Source organism: Equus asinus, chromosome 8 (assembly GCF_041296235.1).
Source record: "Equus asinus isolate D_3611 breed Donkey chromosome 8, EquAss-T2T_v2, whole genome shotgun sequence".
NCBI lineage: Eukaryota > Metazoa > Chordata > Mammalia > Perissodactyla > Equidae > Equus > Equus asinus.
The window spans coordinates 2,504,264-2,522,549 of NC_091797.1; the positions used below are offsets into that span (position 1 = coordinate 2,504,264).

Genomic DNA, 18,286 nt, shown 5'->3' on the forward strand with positions numbered 1-18,286 from the left:
ATTCATTTCACCCAAACTCTCTCTCCACATTTGTGCTGCCAATCTTGAAAATACATGGAATTTTCTGGATTGTAAAAGCTCAGTCAAAATCTCAAATTTCAGTCTTTGGATAGTTGATACTCTCCTTATGCCCATCTGCTTGCTGTATTTTAGTTTCATTTTTATTCGTGTTCAGAAATAAGTCATCCCAGAGTCAGTGACGCCTGCAGTTGCTTCAAGCTGACTTACCCTCTGACCCTCTTTTCCAGGTGGACCTCGGGGGCCTTGGATCCCCAGGGAATCCTAAGAGGAGAAAAGGACACATGTTAACAGACCATTTCCGGTACACCTGCCTCAACCGAGAATGCTGTGAAAATTAATACCTACTTTATTGATTAAACAAAACTCTTAAAGTGATTTGAGCTCTTGCAAGGTTAGACTACGTAATATATTAATAATGATGAATTGTCCTTCTTTGACTGGTTTGTCTTTGTCATTAACTCCAGAAGAGAAAACAGGCAATTCCAAACCAGGCATGAGGCCCAAAGTTCACTGCCAGTGAAGACTCCCATGTGATCAGAACCACATTTCACCAAACTACCATAAATAAATGGTAACCATATTTGCAAGCAAAAAAAATTGCCTCTTCCTATATTTAAACGTTATAAACACAACTACATTTTTGGTCAAGAGTAGCTCTGTAAGTATCTTCTAAGAAAACACGTGGTTATGACGTTGGCTTCAAAGTATTTCTATTCATAACACTTCATTTTTAGTACCATAGACTTTAGTTAATACTTTCTCATAACATTGTCAAGTGGTAGAGAAAATCATTTTTTCAGATCATAAAAAAGGCCCAGGAAATCCCACACGTTGTTACTCTGGAAGTGGTCTCCTGATTCCCACAGATAGCTACTATTACACAGGAATTCTGATTCACCATGACGCTCACAGTGAAGATATTGCTGGTTTCAAAAAGCCTTTGGCAGTTCCTGCGAAGCTGTTGACTCTCTGAAAGCTGCTTCTTGGTCTCCCCTGCTGCCTCCCCCTTCCCTGTTCAACTTTCAAAAGTGAGGGGGATTTAGGCTCGTTTTCTTCCCACTCTATATAACTCAAGAAATCCATACAACCTCCTCCTCACACTCATGCTAGAAATCTAGACTTCATCCCCCATACTTTCTTCTCTCAAATTTGTTTTTCACATCCTGTTACCAAGTCTAGTTGATGTATCTCCAAAATATATTTGGATCCATCGATTTCTCTCCCTTTCTGCTGCTTCCGTTCTTGCTTCTTGCCTGCTCATCTGTAAGAGCTTCCCAGCTGACACTGGACACAGACCCACCATTCTCCACATCACAGCCAGACTGATCTTGAGAAAGCCCAGCCTGGCGCTCCCTGATTTTCCCCAGGGAGAGTGGACGCCTGGCTTCAATCTGCACTGCCTTGTACTTGTCCCTCAAGAGCTGCTCACAAGTTTACTTAAATGCTTATTCCTGTAGTTATCGATTTCTCTCACCAGGCTCTAAGGGCAACAGTAGAATCTGTGTCTTATTCGTCATGGTATGTGCCTATGAATGTTTGAGTGAAAAAAATCTTACTGGGAAATCAAGTCATTCTAATAAAAGTTTTTGGGTAAAAACAGTAATTTTCAAAGGGTTTTACAAATATTTATGATTAACTGATCATATATTAAATGCCTTAAATGGTTTGGGATAAATGAGAAATCTAGTAATACATATTCAAACAAATCTGAATTCACCTTCATTCCAGAATAAACATTCTTCTGCTATCTAATTTAAAAATTATTAGGATTCCTTTTTGTTTTTTTTTTAAAGATTTTTTTTTATTTTTTCCTTTTTCTCCCCAAAGCCCCTCCAGTACATAGTTGTATATTCTTCGTTGTGGGTCCTTCTAGTTGTGGTATGTGGGATGCTGCCTCAGCGTGGTTTGATGAGCAGTGCCATGTCCGCGCCCAGGATTGGAACCAACGAAACACTGGGCCGCCTGCAGTGAAGAGCGCGAACTTAACCACTCGGCCACGGGGCCAGCCCCCCATTAGGATTCCTTTTTATAATATGACTTTTTTCTTTAAAATTCATGGCTACCTTTAAACTAAAACATCAGATGTGCTTGTCATGACCTATAAATACTTATTATGCATATATTAATTTTTCTTGTTTCATAGAAACTAAATTTTCATAAATGCCATAACATGCACATTTCACCATCTAATTTTGTTTTGAATATAAAAAAGTGATAGATATATTTTAATTTTTCATTCAGATTGCTTTCTTTTGATTAAAGTTATTAGAATTTAGCATAAATTATCGTAGCTAATTTTCAAAAAGCATTAGTACAAAGAATCACCAATCCTCAGTGTTCCCCCAAATCTTTTGGATTCCTTCACAAAACACTAATAAAATGTATATATTTACTACTTTCATTTCTTTTAACTACTTTTGGAACATTTTAATGGTATAGTGTTATAGGGACATCTGGAGCCTATATTTTATTGATTTAGGCAGGAATAAAAAGCAGGGAATGAAAAAAGTGGTCAGTTCTGTTTGTTATTATAAAAAACACATAACAAAGGAAAGTTGGGTAATTAGGCCAACTTTAGGATGGTAAATTCCTAATGTGTACAATAAAAACAAATGTTGAAATCCAAATATACCAAGTATTAATTACAACAGAACTACAGGGAGTTGTATCATTTTTTATAAGACTGACAGTCTTGGCTCTAGATGAAACTCTTCCCTCTCAGCCTTAGGAAACTATTACCGTTTCACGAATAGTCAAACTCTATATAACATTTTTGATATCCATCCAAATGCTGACAGCTCTTTCAGTGTTTTTAAACACGAGCTACTAAAACATCCACACACCAAACATTCATCAAGGGAGCACAATAAATTCTGAGCAATGGACAATGAAAATTCCACTCCCTTTACTAGTTGGAGAAGTTACAGGACAAAACCCTACATGATGCTAAAGTATTAAATTTGATTTGGAATGTATTCAATGGGTTAAAAAAATATTTATGAGAACCTTTTGTGTGTGAAGTCCAAATAGTAAGATATGGTACACTCACATACATAAACCCACTAGCGTGCCTGCTGGATATTTGTGATTCTGAATCCCGCCTCCCCCCAACCTTTGCTAAGTTTAGGACCCAATTAGAAATTTGATTAAAAGATTGGAAAATTATTTTTATTCTCCAATGGATTATTCACTATTTGAATTATTCATGGCCAACTTATTTTTCTTCTTTGTTTTTGAGGAAGATTTGCCCTGAGCTAACACCTGTGCCAATTATTCCTCTATTTTATGTGGGACGCCATCACAGCATGGCTTGGTGAGTGGTGCTAGGTCTTCACCTGGGATCTGAACCTGCAAACCCCAGGCCGCTGAAGCAGAATGCACAAACTTAACCACTACACCACTGGGCCGGCCACCTATCCATGACCAATTTTTAATTCTAGACACGTTGCATTACTGCTCAGAATATTCTTGAACTGTATTTATTGAATACTAGTTGACATTTACAAAGGAAAATATCAATATTGTCATTAGTAAAGCATGGGTCAACTGTAGAAAAATCATATTTTTCCCAAAATAAGAAGTTAAAATTTGGGGATGATTCATTATTTATGATTATCCAGCTCACTACACCTCCCATTTGGTAAAGTCAAACAATGGATTTACTTGTCACTTACCATGAACATTACAGATACGCCTAAGCTCTGACCTACTTGAATCACACTTGGCAGAGCTCAGCATTCGTCTCAGAGTCCCTCCCACAGTTCTTTCCTACTCTGGCCTTGTAAATGCCATTTTGTGTGTACTTTACTGATCTTCTTAGTTGACTATGAGTTCTAGAGGACAGAGGGTCATTTTTTCTATCCTCTAACACACTTACAGAAGAGATCAATAAACAGTAAATTGGATCATAAGAAAGAAAACGCTGGGTGCGGGGTGGGCGAGAGGGGTAGAGGGGAACATATATATGGTGACAGATAAAAGTTAGGCTACTGGTAGTGAGCATAATGCAGTCTATACAGAAAATGATAAATAATAATGTACACCTGAAATTACACAATGTTATAAACCATTATGACCTCAACAAAATAATTTAAAAAAAAATTCTGGAACAGAATACTACTGGGTAGTGGTGGGAAACAGGTTTCTGCTCTACATGTAATCATATTTATTTTCAAAACTTGGACTTGCACTTAAAACCACGTTGGAGAGCCTTCAGCCTTGTCTGTATTCCTCATCTAAAGCAACCGTTACATTCTCTGACATCTAAGAGGAAAATCGTCTTACAATTCATTTAAGAATTGATCATTTACCACCTATGACATATCTCTAGTATGAAACTTATTCAAATCTTTGACCACTACCTGACATTTGACAGATTTATGTCATTTTTCTAGTTAGAAAATGATATCTTAAGTATCTTTGTGCACACAGCATATTTGCATAATCTGTGCTTTATTTTCTTCTTTGATTTAATTTACTGAATAATAATGCCTATCCATTTTTTCTACTTTTTCCATCTATTTAGTCTGCTATGAAAATAACTGTAAATTGGGTTATTCCTAAAATTTCACAAACCTAAGATTTATTGATTTTCAGAAAGAGAAGCTTGAGAACGTCCTTAGGATATTTGTGATATAAACATCTGCATATGTCTGTCAAGTATTCATTTACTATTTTGAGTGGAATTTTGGACATTAAAAATGTTGACAAGAAAGGAATTCATAAGGATGTTACCTCTTTTGGCTAGGACGAAATATGCAAAAATATCCAAGCCCGCGACACCATTTCAAGTTCCAGTGGATAGCTATGACAGTGTGTTGCATTTCACACAGCTCTCTCTGGACAAACTGCTGATTATTTAAGAGAGGCTAGAGCTTATCATCATGGAAGCCCATGTAAATATTTAACTGGGAAATTACTGAGAATTAACTGGTTCAGAACAGAATTTTGAAGTGTTTAACAAATACAGCAGATGTTTAGTCAAGTTAATAGGGTAGATTAATTGCATTTGAACACACTTTGATTTGCGAAAAGAGGCAAGATATATTCATAACTTCTCAATTAAGGGAAGAAGCTGAAGTAAAAAGGGAAAGTTTCATTTTAAAGTATTATTTGCACACCCTTGCCAAGAATGCTGCAGAACATGTGAAACCCAAAACCCACTTCAACAAAAATGTTATGCAAGTAACTGTATTGTAAGTGTTATGATTATTGCTTTAGAATATGCTTCATAGACTTGAAACATAAGACTAAACAAAATCTGCATAAATTCTCAAAATACCACTAGGGCATTTTCTGTGTTTCAAATAGAGTGTACAAAATTAAAATGGAAAACAGAGTCTACCTGTCTTTATAGAAAATTTCATGCCTTTACTACGAGAACAACGGGAACAAATTTTATAAGTTGGAGACATCAGCATGAAAGACAAAAATCAAATAAGCAAAAATATAAGAGACCTATAGTCCAGTCATGGGAAGCAATTTTCATATTAGTTCTGAAAAGTGCCATTTGAGAGTGCTTGTGTTAACAAATTAAAAGAGTTACCAGTTTTATGTTATTTCATAGAATTATCATGATACAATAAAGAAATTCCCTTAGGGTGCCTAAATATTCAGAAAAGAATTCTACGTTATATATAAAAAGCCTATTATTTTATCATGAGCAGTTGTCACTGCACACGAGGAAAGAGATGTCTTTGAAATAAAGAACAATAGAATCTCTTCCACATACTAAACAAAGCTCTTACAAACCGTTCCAGTAACACTGACAAGAGAAGAGTAAGAAGAGTGACACTAGGAAAGAAAATGCTGTGAAATATTTGTGTGGACAGGAATGTTTCGATCATTATCAGTTACAGTAAACAGGTTCCATAACTGGAAGGACAATTTTATCCCACCTTTGACAATTTAAAAAATAGGGGTCATCTGTAGTGCTTCCAAAACTTAACAATTTCATTCGAAAGCCATGGCAGCATTTTAGACATGAGACATAATGAATTATGATTGTTCCGTGTGGTTGCAGGAACGAATTTTAATAATAATCTTTTTCTATGTTTTCTGAACTCAGAAATCACATCTTTTTATTATATAGATTCTGAAATAGCTTGTCCTCAGTCACTATTGATTCAGCCACAAAACCTAGAAATAGTATAAATTAAGTAATAGAACATATTGTCTGTGAATCCAGAAGGCTGTGGGACATCTGTACTTCCCACAAACTTTCCTCTCACTTTGCTCCCCTTTTGAGACTTTCCACTGGGTAAGCTGCACACATTCTCAGTTCCTTTCCACTGTGCATATCATCCAGCACAATGGATTTCATTTAGTAGGTGTTGAGTGGGTGAATGACCAGTAAAAAGAGTCTGATTCTTTACACTTCGCTTGGTACTTCTGCTTTAGTGAGAATATTAATTGCCATAGCTACAGAAATTCCAATTTAGAAACTTATATTCTTCATCCACAAATCCCACTTGATACCAAAATAATTTAAGTTACTCTTTATTCTTATGTGGTAGTATTGCAAAATAGATGCTATACTTATGTGGAGGAGTTGCCCTTCATTAGAGGAAGAAATATGACCTGCCTTCTTTAACTTATCTCACACTGATGAGGATTAAGTACTTTTTGAAAACACAACATGAACTGAAAAGATTAAAGTATCTATGCAAACCATTTATTAATAAGAAGTAGAACCAATCAAGTTATTTAAAGTGCCCAAATCATTTAAAATAATATAGTTTCATATTTGGTAATTATTCGTGATTCACTTTCATTTATTTGTCTTAAGTAATTTCATATTTTGGTAATTTCATATTTATAATTATTCTTGACTATGAAAAACTTTATGTAGATTCGCTTTATTTTGGCCCTAACATAATACATGAAATGGTTTTATTTCAGTTAACTCAAGGCTCTGTTGACAAGTAAAAAATTGGTAGGCCATGGTCTGTCAAATCCATTTGTATCATCTGTCTTAATGATTTATGTGAGCGAGAATAGGATTGACTCAGTTTTAATGATTATTCTGATCATAGTAACAGTCTGTATTTTCGGATTAGCTTTGCCATAGGTCAGTGGCCACATAGAGACACGTTTCCACTGCAGAAAGAGGGGATAATCTATACATAGGTTGTTTTTAAATGTCTTTCGATGTCTTCTGAAGAGTAGCCAACATGACAGAAATGTAATTCCAAACCTAAAATCATCAGTAACTTTTGCACTTGGGCTATGTGCCATAAGTGATTAGATTAAAGGAAACAATCTAGTAATTTTAGGATTAAAACATAAATCAGTACTGAGATATTCACATACCACAAGAAAGACCTAGGTATTTGATGCAGATAACTGTGAAGATGGTTTACACAAGTAAGTTGCAATTGAGTAAGGTGGTGAAAACCAAACTTCTAAGAGGAGAAAATGCTCCATGTTGTAATAAAGGAATTTTTAAAAATATCAAAAACATATTGAAGTACTTTTCTCTTTTTAACTTCTTACTACTGGCCTCCCTGCTTTTTGCCAGAGGCGTCCATTTTCCTCAGGAGGATTAAGATCATAATAGCATAAGTGTAAAGACAATGGAAAAGTCAATGTTCAACTTTCGTTATCCAGGAAAGGATTGTTGAGTTCACACAAGATAGACGCCTGGAAGCTAGGCTCTATCAATAGAAGAGCGTTTCTGAGCATCAAGTACCTCATCACCACATCTCAGAAGATGTTCTCACAGATCCTGAAGTTTAGCTATGAATAGCGTGGCACAGAGGAGGAAGCAGTTAAGTGCGGTTCTAGCCAATCAGAAAGGGGATGTCAAAAATGTCCTTCCCTTCTGTTTCCTTGATGAAGAGCTTCAGGAGAAGAAGGATGAATCAGTCAGACATCAGAATTCTTGCTTTCCCTCTTTTTGGGAAAGCAGAAGGAACAAGAATTCATAAGACATTAAATTTCTCGGTAGCAACACTGACGCTCCAGACAATGGAGCAGACCTTTCATAATTCTGGTAGGAACAATTTTCAACCTAGAATTCTCTACCAAGACAAACTACCAACCAAGTGTGAGAGTAAAATAAAAACCTTTTTAGACATGTAAAATCTCAGAAAATTTACCTCCCTTTCACATTTTCTTAATAATTTGCTTGAAGATGTGTTCACATAAATGAAAGAATAAAACCAAGAAAGGAGATGATGACGGAAAGAAGCTGCACTGGAATCAACCCAGAGGAAAAATAAGGGGAGTCACAGAACGAGAATTTTGTAGTTGGCCTAGAAAGCTGCTAGCCAAGCATGGAGCAAAAGGTCTGAATGAGACTCCCCCAAAAGAAGAGACTCTATGAGAGCATTTAAAAAATACGGAAGATAATTACAGGGAAAACAGAAAGACGATTAGAGACACCAGAAAAACAAAAAACAAACAATAACAACAAAGCTATTGAGAAAGAAAGAAAAACTACACCACTTGGCTCTGCAAGAACCAATATTCACACAGTCATAAAAATGTGGACACTTTATATTTTTTAAATGAAAATAATACTATAACTCTACTAACCATTCACCTATGACTGAGCATCTGATTTTTTCCATTCTGTTGCTATTTCAAACAATGCTGAAATAAATAGCCTTTCATGTGCATAATTCCACAAATGAGTGAGAGTATCTGTAGCTATATTTTCTGGGTCAATGCAAATTTGAAATTTTGACAGACAGCATCAAATTTCCTCCATAGAGACTGTATTCAGATATACTTCCCTCCGAATGTACAGCTGTCTTTCTCTACATTTTTGCCCACATGCGGTATTATGAAACTTCCTGAACTTTGCCAATCTCTTTATTTATTATGGTAAGAATACTTAACATGGGGTGTACCCTCTTAAGAAATTTTTAATTGCACAATAGAGTATTGTTAGCTATAGGCACAATCTTGTACAGCAGATCTCCAGAACTTATTAATTTTGTACAACTGAAACTTTACACCCGTTGAACAGCAGCTCCCCAATTTCCCCTACCCCCACTTCCTGGCCACTACCATTCTACTCTCTATTTTGTTTCTTTAATTTATTTTTTGACGAAGATTAGCCCTGAGCTAACATCTGCCATCAATCCTCCTCTTTTTGCTGAGGAAGACTGGCCCTGAGCTAACATCCATGCCCATCTTCCTCTACTTTTTATGTGGGATGCCTGCCACAGCTTGACAAGTGGTGTGTAGGTCCACACTCGGAATCCAAACTGGAGAACCCTGGGCCGCCAAAGCGGAACGTGAGAACTTAACCACTGCCCCACTGGGCCAGCCCCTCTACTGTCTGTTTTAACGAATTTGACTATTTTAGATACCTCATCTAAGTGGAATCATACAGTGTTTGTCCTTCTGTGACTGGCTTATTTCACTTAGCTAATGTCCTCCAGTTTCTTTCATATTGTTGCATAGGGCAAGACTTCCTTCTTTTCTAAGGTTGAGTCATATTCCATCCTGTATACACACCACATTTTTCAATCCGTTCACCTGTTCATAGACATTTAGGTTGTTTCCATATCTTCGCTATTTTGTCACAAGCATAGGAAAAGATGCTCATTATCACTAATCATCAGGGAAATACAAGTCAAAATCACAATGAGATATCACTTCTCGTCTGTTAGGATGGATACTTTAAAAAAAAAGAGAGATAAATGTTACCAGGATGTGGAAAAATAGGAATCCTTGTACACTGTTGATGGGAATGTAAAAAGGCATAGCCACTGTGAAAAACAGCATGGAAGTTACTCAAAAAAATTAAAAATAGAACTACCATATAGTCTAGAAATCCCACTTCGAAGGTATTTATCCAAAAAAATTGAGATCATTGCCAACATTGTAAGTGAAAACTAGTATCTCAAGGCCATTTTAGTTTATATTTCTCTTATTGTAAGTGAATTTAGATGTCTTTTTACATGTTTAAGAGCTGTCTTATGTTTTCTTTGTAAACTCTGTTTACATCCTCACTCAATGTTTTAAAACTGGGTTGTTGCTCTTTTTTAAATTGATTTGTAGGAATTCATCTATATTTTAGGAAATCTGGTCCTTTGTTATGATATGAGTTGCAAATATTTTTCCCCGGCTGGCCATTTGACTTTATAATTTTTTTTTTTTGCCATACAGGAATTATTTGTGAAAGTGGTCAAATTTGCTAATTTTTTTCATTTTTACTTTCTAGGCTTTTTGATATTTTTGTAAAAAGTTATTCTTTATTAATTATCTTTCAAATCTTCTGCATTTTCCCTAGGTCTGGTTTAGTTTTCCACCTTTAAAATTGTGACCCATCTGATATTTTTATTGGCATAGAAGTGACGAAGGGATCCAGCTGTGTGTTTTTCCAAATGCCCTATAATTACCCCAAATTCATTTATTGAAATATGATATTTATTATTATGACCCTTTCAGTTCTGTTTGTTTTTTGACTATGTAAATTTTGTGGTTGTGGTTAGTGCCATGGAGTGGATTCCAACCCCTAGTGCCCTATGCACAGCAGAGCGGACCTGCCTGGTCTTTCTGCACCATCCTCTCACCTTCCTGCGCTCTATGGGACAATGCTCTGCTGCTATTCACAGGGTCTTCGTGGCCAACGTTTTTGGAAGTGGGTGGCCAGGTCCTTCTTCCTAGTCTGTCTAGTCTGGAAGCTCTGCTGAAAACTGTCCACCGTGGGGGACCCCGCTGGTATTTGAAATCCCAGTGGCATAGCTTCCAGCATCACAGCAACGTGCAGCCACCACAGTGTGACAACCGACAGATGGGTGGCATGGTTCCCTGACTGGGACGCGAACCCCAGGCTGTGGTGGTGAGTGCTGAGTCTTAACCACTAGAGCACCAGGGTTGGCTGTGTAAATGGACCGCTTTGAAAAGTATTAACATTTTTATTTAAAACGCTAAATAAGTTAAGGCAAATAAATTGACTTTCAAAGTTCACTTATTGAATGCAAATTCAAATTTAGCATTTGAAAAGCAAGGAATTGCCTTCACTTTTTTACCTGGCAACTTACCCTAAAGTATACAGCAGATAAATTGCCATTACTTTTAACAGAAGCTGCTCTCAAATTGTAATAATTTGTCACTAATTTGGTTATCACAATGGCTCTTATTATCATGCAAAATATTTTTTATCATCGATTTATCTTTAGATTCAACTAATCCTTGTTGGTGGCTGAACCAAGGAGGTGGCCTTGACAGAGTGAACAAGCCTTGTTAATTCTGCAGAACATCTGAAACAATGCCAGGTGGCTGCTTAAATACTGAATGGTTAATTCTTAATTCCCTAAATCAGTGAGAACTCTCTATAAATTAAGAATTACTATAAGGAGCATTTCGGTAATGTGTACACCAACTAAAGGCCAAAGTAGTTGTATTGTCTATTTATTGGCTTTTTGTGGATGTTAAGTGAGAAAATGTACGCTAGCAGTTTTTATATTGACAAAAAAGACCAATCCTTGAAAATTAGAATTCTGAGACTTAGTTAAAAACATCTGAGAGCTCCCTCCATTTGGGGGGTGATTATGTTGCAGGTCAATGGACAAAGTAGTCTAGATACAAATATTTCTTTAAACACAACCTTCCAGAAACAGGGTCAACCATTCACTCTACACGATCACAGCTATTTCACAGACTGATGAAGTAAGGCTGTGTCAGTGTGATTTCAATTCCATGCAAGCAGCATTAATGAGGTTGGTCACAGGATGTTATTCCTGTATCACTTTTCCATCTCCTGGGTTGGTAACACGATAACCAGAGTCTGATGCTATCAATGCCAGTAACAAACCCCTTAATTTTAAACTACCAATCGAACACTAGAAAGCGGGCATGAAAGTAGATTACAATTAATGTCTTCCTAATATTTCAATGAAACAGAGCAATCAGAAAGTTATTTTGAAGCTTCTGAAAAAGAGTGACTAGTGTGTTAAGTGAACAGATCAAGATAGTTTGAGAGTCAGTGTACAATCTAAAGTGTAAGAAGCAAACAGACGGTAGCGAATAAAGGTCGGCGCCAACAGCACGTACAGACTCTCATTTGTTCACAGAACCAAACAGACGCCCTGATGGACATGTCATCATCATTTCAACAAATCCCCTGGTGACCTCCACGCACTCACAATAATAAATTAGGAAGAGGACAGAGAACTGACATTCACTGCGCACCTGCTGCTGTGTCAGGAATTCCACCAGTCACTTTACACAGTGTTTACTTAATTCCAACAACTCTAAGAAATAGACGAGACAACAAGCTTCTTAAAGATAACACTGCAAATAAGCGGGGGACCTGAGCTCTACGCTCAAGTCTATCTGACCCCAAAATGCTTCCACTTCTGATACACTCTACTTTCACTTCCAAAGAAATATGTGGAGTATGAGATTTAGCTGAATATGTGTCATCTTAATCCGTAAATGAGGTTTCAGGTGAATCTTATCGGATTTAAGACACAGGATCACCCTCGACATTTTTACACACGAAGATATTCAACTTTCCAGATAAATTATATTAGGGAACTAGTGTTTGTGAAGTAGGACAGCGCTCTACGAGAAATGGAATGGAAATCCACAGCACAGACTGAAGGGAAGCAAGAGAAGCAAAGCCCCAGAGGCAGCTGAGGATTGGAGGTGCTCAGGAGCTGAATGAGGCAGCAACACGGTTAGCAGGTGTGGCACATCAAACAGCAACCACCTACTAGGATTTGTTGAAAAAGGGATACAAAAAACTGCACGAGAGCTGTTGTTGGAGACAAGTCTCCACGAACCTTTTGCATTTCTACTTGTCTTGTGAGAGAGTCTCTAACTGCTCCATGTTCTGAACTATCTTTTCACCCTTCAGGTGGTGGCCCAAACGGGGCCTAAAGGATTAAACTTAACTCTGGCTCAGCCACGTAGGTGCTCTTATTGGCTTGACATGGTCCTAGATGAGCAAGATAATGGCCACTTGGTTTAGTCCACCGCTCACTCAGCACCCTTATGCCAGCCCACTTGGCTGAAGCAGGGGACAAAACGGGTCCCTATAAGTTTTATAAAAAATGTCCACAATCTTGTTCATGTACTTGGGTTGACGCCTCCAGGCAAGGGGAAAGGTTAATTCAGAAACTTAAGGAGAAAACGATGTGGCTTTCTAAGGCAAACTTGGATGATTTATGGGATTTGTTCAGCGCTTGGGTCTCGGATCCTAGGGAACATGGTTGAGATCAATACTATAGGCTGGCCTCATCTCCTTGCTTGGAGTCCTGTTAATGGTAGCCCTCATTAAGTGCCATGTGAGACAAATTGAACATAGTTGGTCCCAGCCTCTGTGGGCAGGTTAATCAGAGTGGTTGATGGAGTGACACGCTCATAGGAAAATTTGCCAGAAGCCAAGACAGTGTAGAAAAGAGGAGTGGATGCTGGCCGGAGACCACGGGTCTTTCCATGGGTCTGTCAGGTTTCTGCATGTCTCCTGAGGGAGGTACTAATTGCCCTTTGTTCTGGACTATCTTTTTAAGGATGTTTATAGAGGACAACAAAGACCAGATTTACTTATTGTTCAGAATATTAAAGTTAACGTTCCTCTACAGCAAAGGCAGTTTCTTTGCAGTCCATTCTAAAGGTTTGAGTTCCCTAACCTTGGAGTTCCTCAGTCATGACACAGACCTAGTGTGCATGTAGCACCTGCCAGGGCTGTTCCTGAGTCGTGGTGGCAAGAGTGACCAGAGTGACCAGAGGCTCGTGCTGCCTGCCCCGCTGAGGAACAGCCCCATGAGTAATACCCTCATGAGTAATACTCCCACAAGAAATACCCCCATGAGAAACACCCCCATGGGTAATATCCCCATGAGTAATACTCCCATGAGTAATTCCACCTCTGTCCCTGGCTCAGGAGCCACCTGTCCTCTTCCAGGATCTAAGAAACCGTGGCAGGCTAAACTCTTACCCTGCAAGTGGGGTAAAATACTGCACACTGGGAAGTCAAACCCTTCCTCTATGTTGGGAATATATCTGACTCAACTATACTATTCTTTACATTTAATCTCTATCCTTTTAAAATAATGTGATGAAATAGAGAGGGTTTGAAGGAAAAAATATTAAAGGGGAACACATTAGATCATACGAGGCTAGACAAATTAGAATTCCTTAACAAATGTAAAAGAGAAAATAACAGAATTTTGGAGTTGGAGATGACCTTTAAAATCTTCTGCTTTGACTCTTACATATTAGTAGGTGACATGCCCAAGGTAAAACAAAGGAAGAAATTAAAATAGTCGCATATTTCAGGATAGATTCTGGTTTCTTGACCTTACATCCCGTGTTGCTTTAACTAATTCTCAAAAGATGATTTTAATAACGAATTAAAATATATAAAGCCTCTGTTCGTTTCTGCAGCATGTCGAACAGAAGGTAGGATTCTCCAATTAAGGAGAAATTCCCCAGTTACCCACAAATAACAAGACTCAAACTGATAACAAATAACCTGGGGTAGTCGGCAATGTCAGGATTGCCACTGCCAAAAATTTTCAATATGGAAGAAGATGTCTACCTACCCTAAATTAATTAGCTTTGGTAGCTAGAAAGAGGGGATCTGCTGTCCATTATGATGTTCAAGTGAGTCATTTTATCTTTTCCTATAGAGATTTTCACAGTAAGATTTGGTGACATTTATTTTGACAGCATGTTCATCAGTGAAAAATATTTGTTTTCTTTACGTATGAAGAAGAAATATTTATTGAGCACCTACACTGCATCAAGTGCTTTTAGTGTCTGGGGATGTGGTCATTCCTAAGACAGACAAGGTTGCTGTCCTCAGGGAGGTCGGACTAGAGGCAAACGAGAAAATGCCACAGTTCAGTTTACATGGGACAGTCTCCTCAAGGTGAAAGAATTCTACCCATAAAGACACTGGGATTAAACAAAAGTTCTCTGAACATTTCTCAGCAATTATCTCATAAGGCCCTCAGTCCTATTGATATTCACCTCTATTGGTATTTTTGCCACTGAATAATAGCATACAACAAAATTAACATAATAATAACACCAGCTAAAAGTTAAATAGTTCTTATTAGGAGCTAATCATCATTAAAAAAATTTACATACACTAATTAATTTAATCATCACTATAAAACTATGCAATAAGAAACATTATTATCACATTTTATAGAGACTAGGGCACAGAAACTTCAGAGGCACAGTCAGGTTTACACCCAGGCAATCTGGATCCAAGGTCTACATAACCCCTAAGCTACGAGGCATGAATTTTCGGTTTGTTCGAACCAGTGGAATGGTTCATTGGAATGAATACAATTCAAGTCCTGTTAGAGACCAATCATTTTTGAGTTCCATTTCATAGATCAATTCTAGCACCCAAATTTTTCTAAATGCTTAAAGTAGAATTGAATTAAACTAATTTCTGTGTGAATTTATGACTTAAATATACATGTTTCTGCATGCAATTTTTTAAGAAGCTTACCCATTTTATAATTTTCTAATGGCATGGAGATACATTTTAATGTATTTTTCTAGATTGCTGAGTATCTCAACAAGAAATAAAATTGCTCTTTCATGAGAGTCCCAAGTACCAATGTATAGCACTTTCAGGAAAGAAAGTTTCACTGTTGAGTTTTAAAGTGCATAATCTAGAATTCTGATGAGAACAATTTGAAATGTCTTTTGAAACAGAAGGAAACTGCGAACAGAAGGGCAGAAGGAGCTCTTCTCAAGTCACTGGTCTAATGAAAGACACATAAATCTCCTCCCTGTCAAATGAGCCAACAGAGGTTTTTCAAAAACATAAATCTTCTCTGAGGCGAAACATAAATCTTTCTAGAGCCTTAAGCATCAACCCCCCCCCCATATTTCTGCCCAGAACTGATAAAAACAGCTTTATAGGATAGAAATACTTCTATTTTAATCAAGTAATTCATTTATGTAAGTCTTCTGCCCACAAATTAAAAAAGGATTGATTTGTAAAGATATTTCAACTGTTTTCTTTCTGCTGGCCCACCAGTACCCTGAGAATCCTAATATTGAGCTGGATCATCAGTTTCAGAAAGTTAACAATGAATTAAACGTGAATTATTCAACTTTTTAAGTCTAAAAGTACTAATTCGAATTGAGGCAATTCATAGAAAGGCCATTATAAATAACTCAGATTTTGATATGTGAGGAATTTAAAATAATCTTAAATTGCCTGTTAATTACAGGCAATTATGCTGTAATTAAAAGTTCTGCTTTATGGGCTTTTAGCAAGAACTTAAACATTTCATTCACTTAAAAATAGATGGTTATAGTTCCTGAAAAAAAGCATTATTTCGTAGTTGAGTCTGTGACGTAAATGTATTTAAAGTATTCTAGTAAAAACGATTTTCTCTGGAGTAACCGAGCGCTTTTGTGTAGCGCCAATATAGCTACAGTCGTACAAATACTTGCAGACCATTTATAAACTAATTGCAAATGATTACTTTAAAAGTGATCAACTTTAACTGCTGGTTATTTTGTCTTAAACCAAATAGGTTCTGAGAAGGCAGTGACAATGGACAATGAGCATGGTTCATCTCTGTGGCCCCGGTACCTACACAGCATCCAACACACAGTCAGCATTCAAATGAGAGAGCAGGTAAAAAGGAGGGAGGGAAGGAGGGCAGGGACCACATCATCTACTGAACTGATCCTTTTTGTATCTTATACACATTAATTTAGAGAAAAACTTGTGCCCAGGCTTCTCTCAGTGAATACTACACGATCTCTTGAGCATTAGAGCCATCTGTTAATTTGCGTGTCATTTGATTTATAAACGACCAGCTGAGATTTTCTCTCAGTTGCTTATAGTATTTACGGTAGTTTTCACAGGGTGAAATCTGTGCTTCCTCTCTGTGCCTAATTCACTTAAGCTGGATTTATCTGGGCCCCAAGGAACTGGCATTTAAAGTATCATTTAGTAAGCATGTCCAAGACACTTCTGCTGTTGACTGACTTAACCTTTGGCTTCTGTGTAAACATTTAGTGCCATCTGGACGAGTATTTAATAACTCCCCACAGGATCAGGGCCAGAGCAACACACTCATTTTCCTGGGAACTAAAATTAGCGGATATATGACATGAAATAGCCCTGTTCTACCTTCCCTCACCTGTCTCTTCTGACATGACATGCAAAGCCATAGAAGAAGAGAGGGAAGGAGCAGATGCACTAGCCAACCACCTCGTCTCAATAAGACTCCCTTCTTGAGTCTGAAGCTGCAGTTAAGGATTTCAGCAAAACTTACTGTAAAAACAGCAGCATATTATCTAGTTGAGGAGAATCTGGTAAAGCTAAGTCAGGGTACAGAACATACACAACAATTTTAAGAAGTTATATCTAATGACATACTAAATTTAAATCAAATTAAGATTTTAATTACAAATGACAAAGAACCAAAGAATTTGCTCTTATTACACCTGTATATTTAAATGTAAAAATTTATATCTAATATGTAAGGAAAAAGCTAGTGTAAAATGCCATAATTCAAATAACACGAATAAAATATGAAATTTTTACCTATAATAGAGGATATTTATGTCAAAATATTCATGATTTCAGAATAATTTATCAGAATCTACCTTTAAGATAAATTGTCATTATGATCTTAGATAAATTTTATTTTGATCCATAAAATTTGGATGTTTTATAATAAGTTTTCCTATTCAGTGTTGGTTTTAGCTAACATCAATAAGTATTGGCTTTGTAAATTATAAATATCAACAGAGGAGACATTTTGAATTCATAATAACTCATTTTTTTCTCCTAGCTTTTTTGGAATATAATTGACATATAACATTGTATGAATTTAAGGCATAAAAGCTGATGATTTGATACACATATATACTGAAACAGTTACCACAATAAGGTTAGTTAACACGTCCATCACCTCACATAAATACCCTTTTTTTTTGAGGAAGACTGGCCCTGAGCTAACATCCGTGCCCATGTTCCTCTATTTTATGGGGGACGCCTGCCACAGCACGGCTTGACAAGCAGTGCGTCAGTCCGCTCCCAGGATCTGAACGAGCAAACCCTGGGCCACCGAAGTGGAATGTGTGAACTTAACTGCTGCACCACGGGGCCAGCCCCACATAAATAGCTTTTCTTGTGCGTGTGGTGACAATATTTAAGATATAGTCTCTTAGCAACTTTCAAGCATATAATACAGTATTGTTAACTATAGTCACCACGCTGTACATTAGGTCTTCAGAACTCATAAGTGGAAGTTTGTAATCTTTGACCAACATCTCCCCATTTTCCCACCCTCCATTCCTGGAAACCACC

At 37.1% G+C, this 18,286-nt stretch overlaps 1 protein-coding gene across 6 annotated transcripts in view; it reads right to left on the bottom strand.

Annotated features, from left to right (window-relative positions):
* COL19A1 (collagen type XIX alpha 1 chain) overlaps positions 1 to 18,286 on the bottom strand; it is a 305,503-nt gene that overhangs the window by 134,605 nt on the left and 152,612 nt on the right. For all 6 annotated transcript variants that reach the window (XM_070514618.1, XM_070514620.1, XM_070514621.1 and 3 more), the window contains one exon: positions 229 to 282. In XM_070514618.1, the coding sequence (XP_070370719.1) occupies positions 229 to 282 (54 nt within the window). The remainder of the gene's footprint in view (positions 1 to 228; positions 283 to 18,286) is intronic.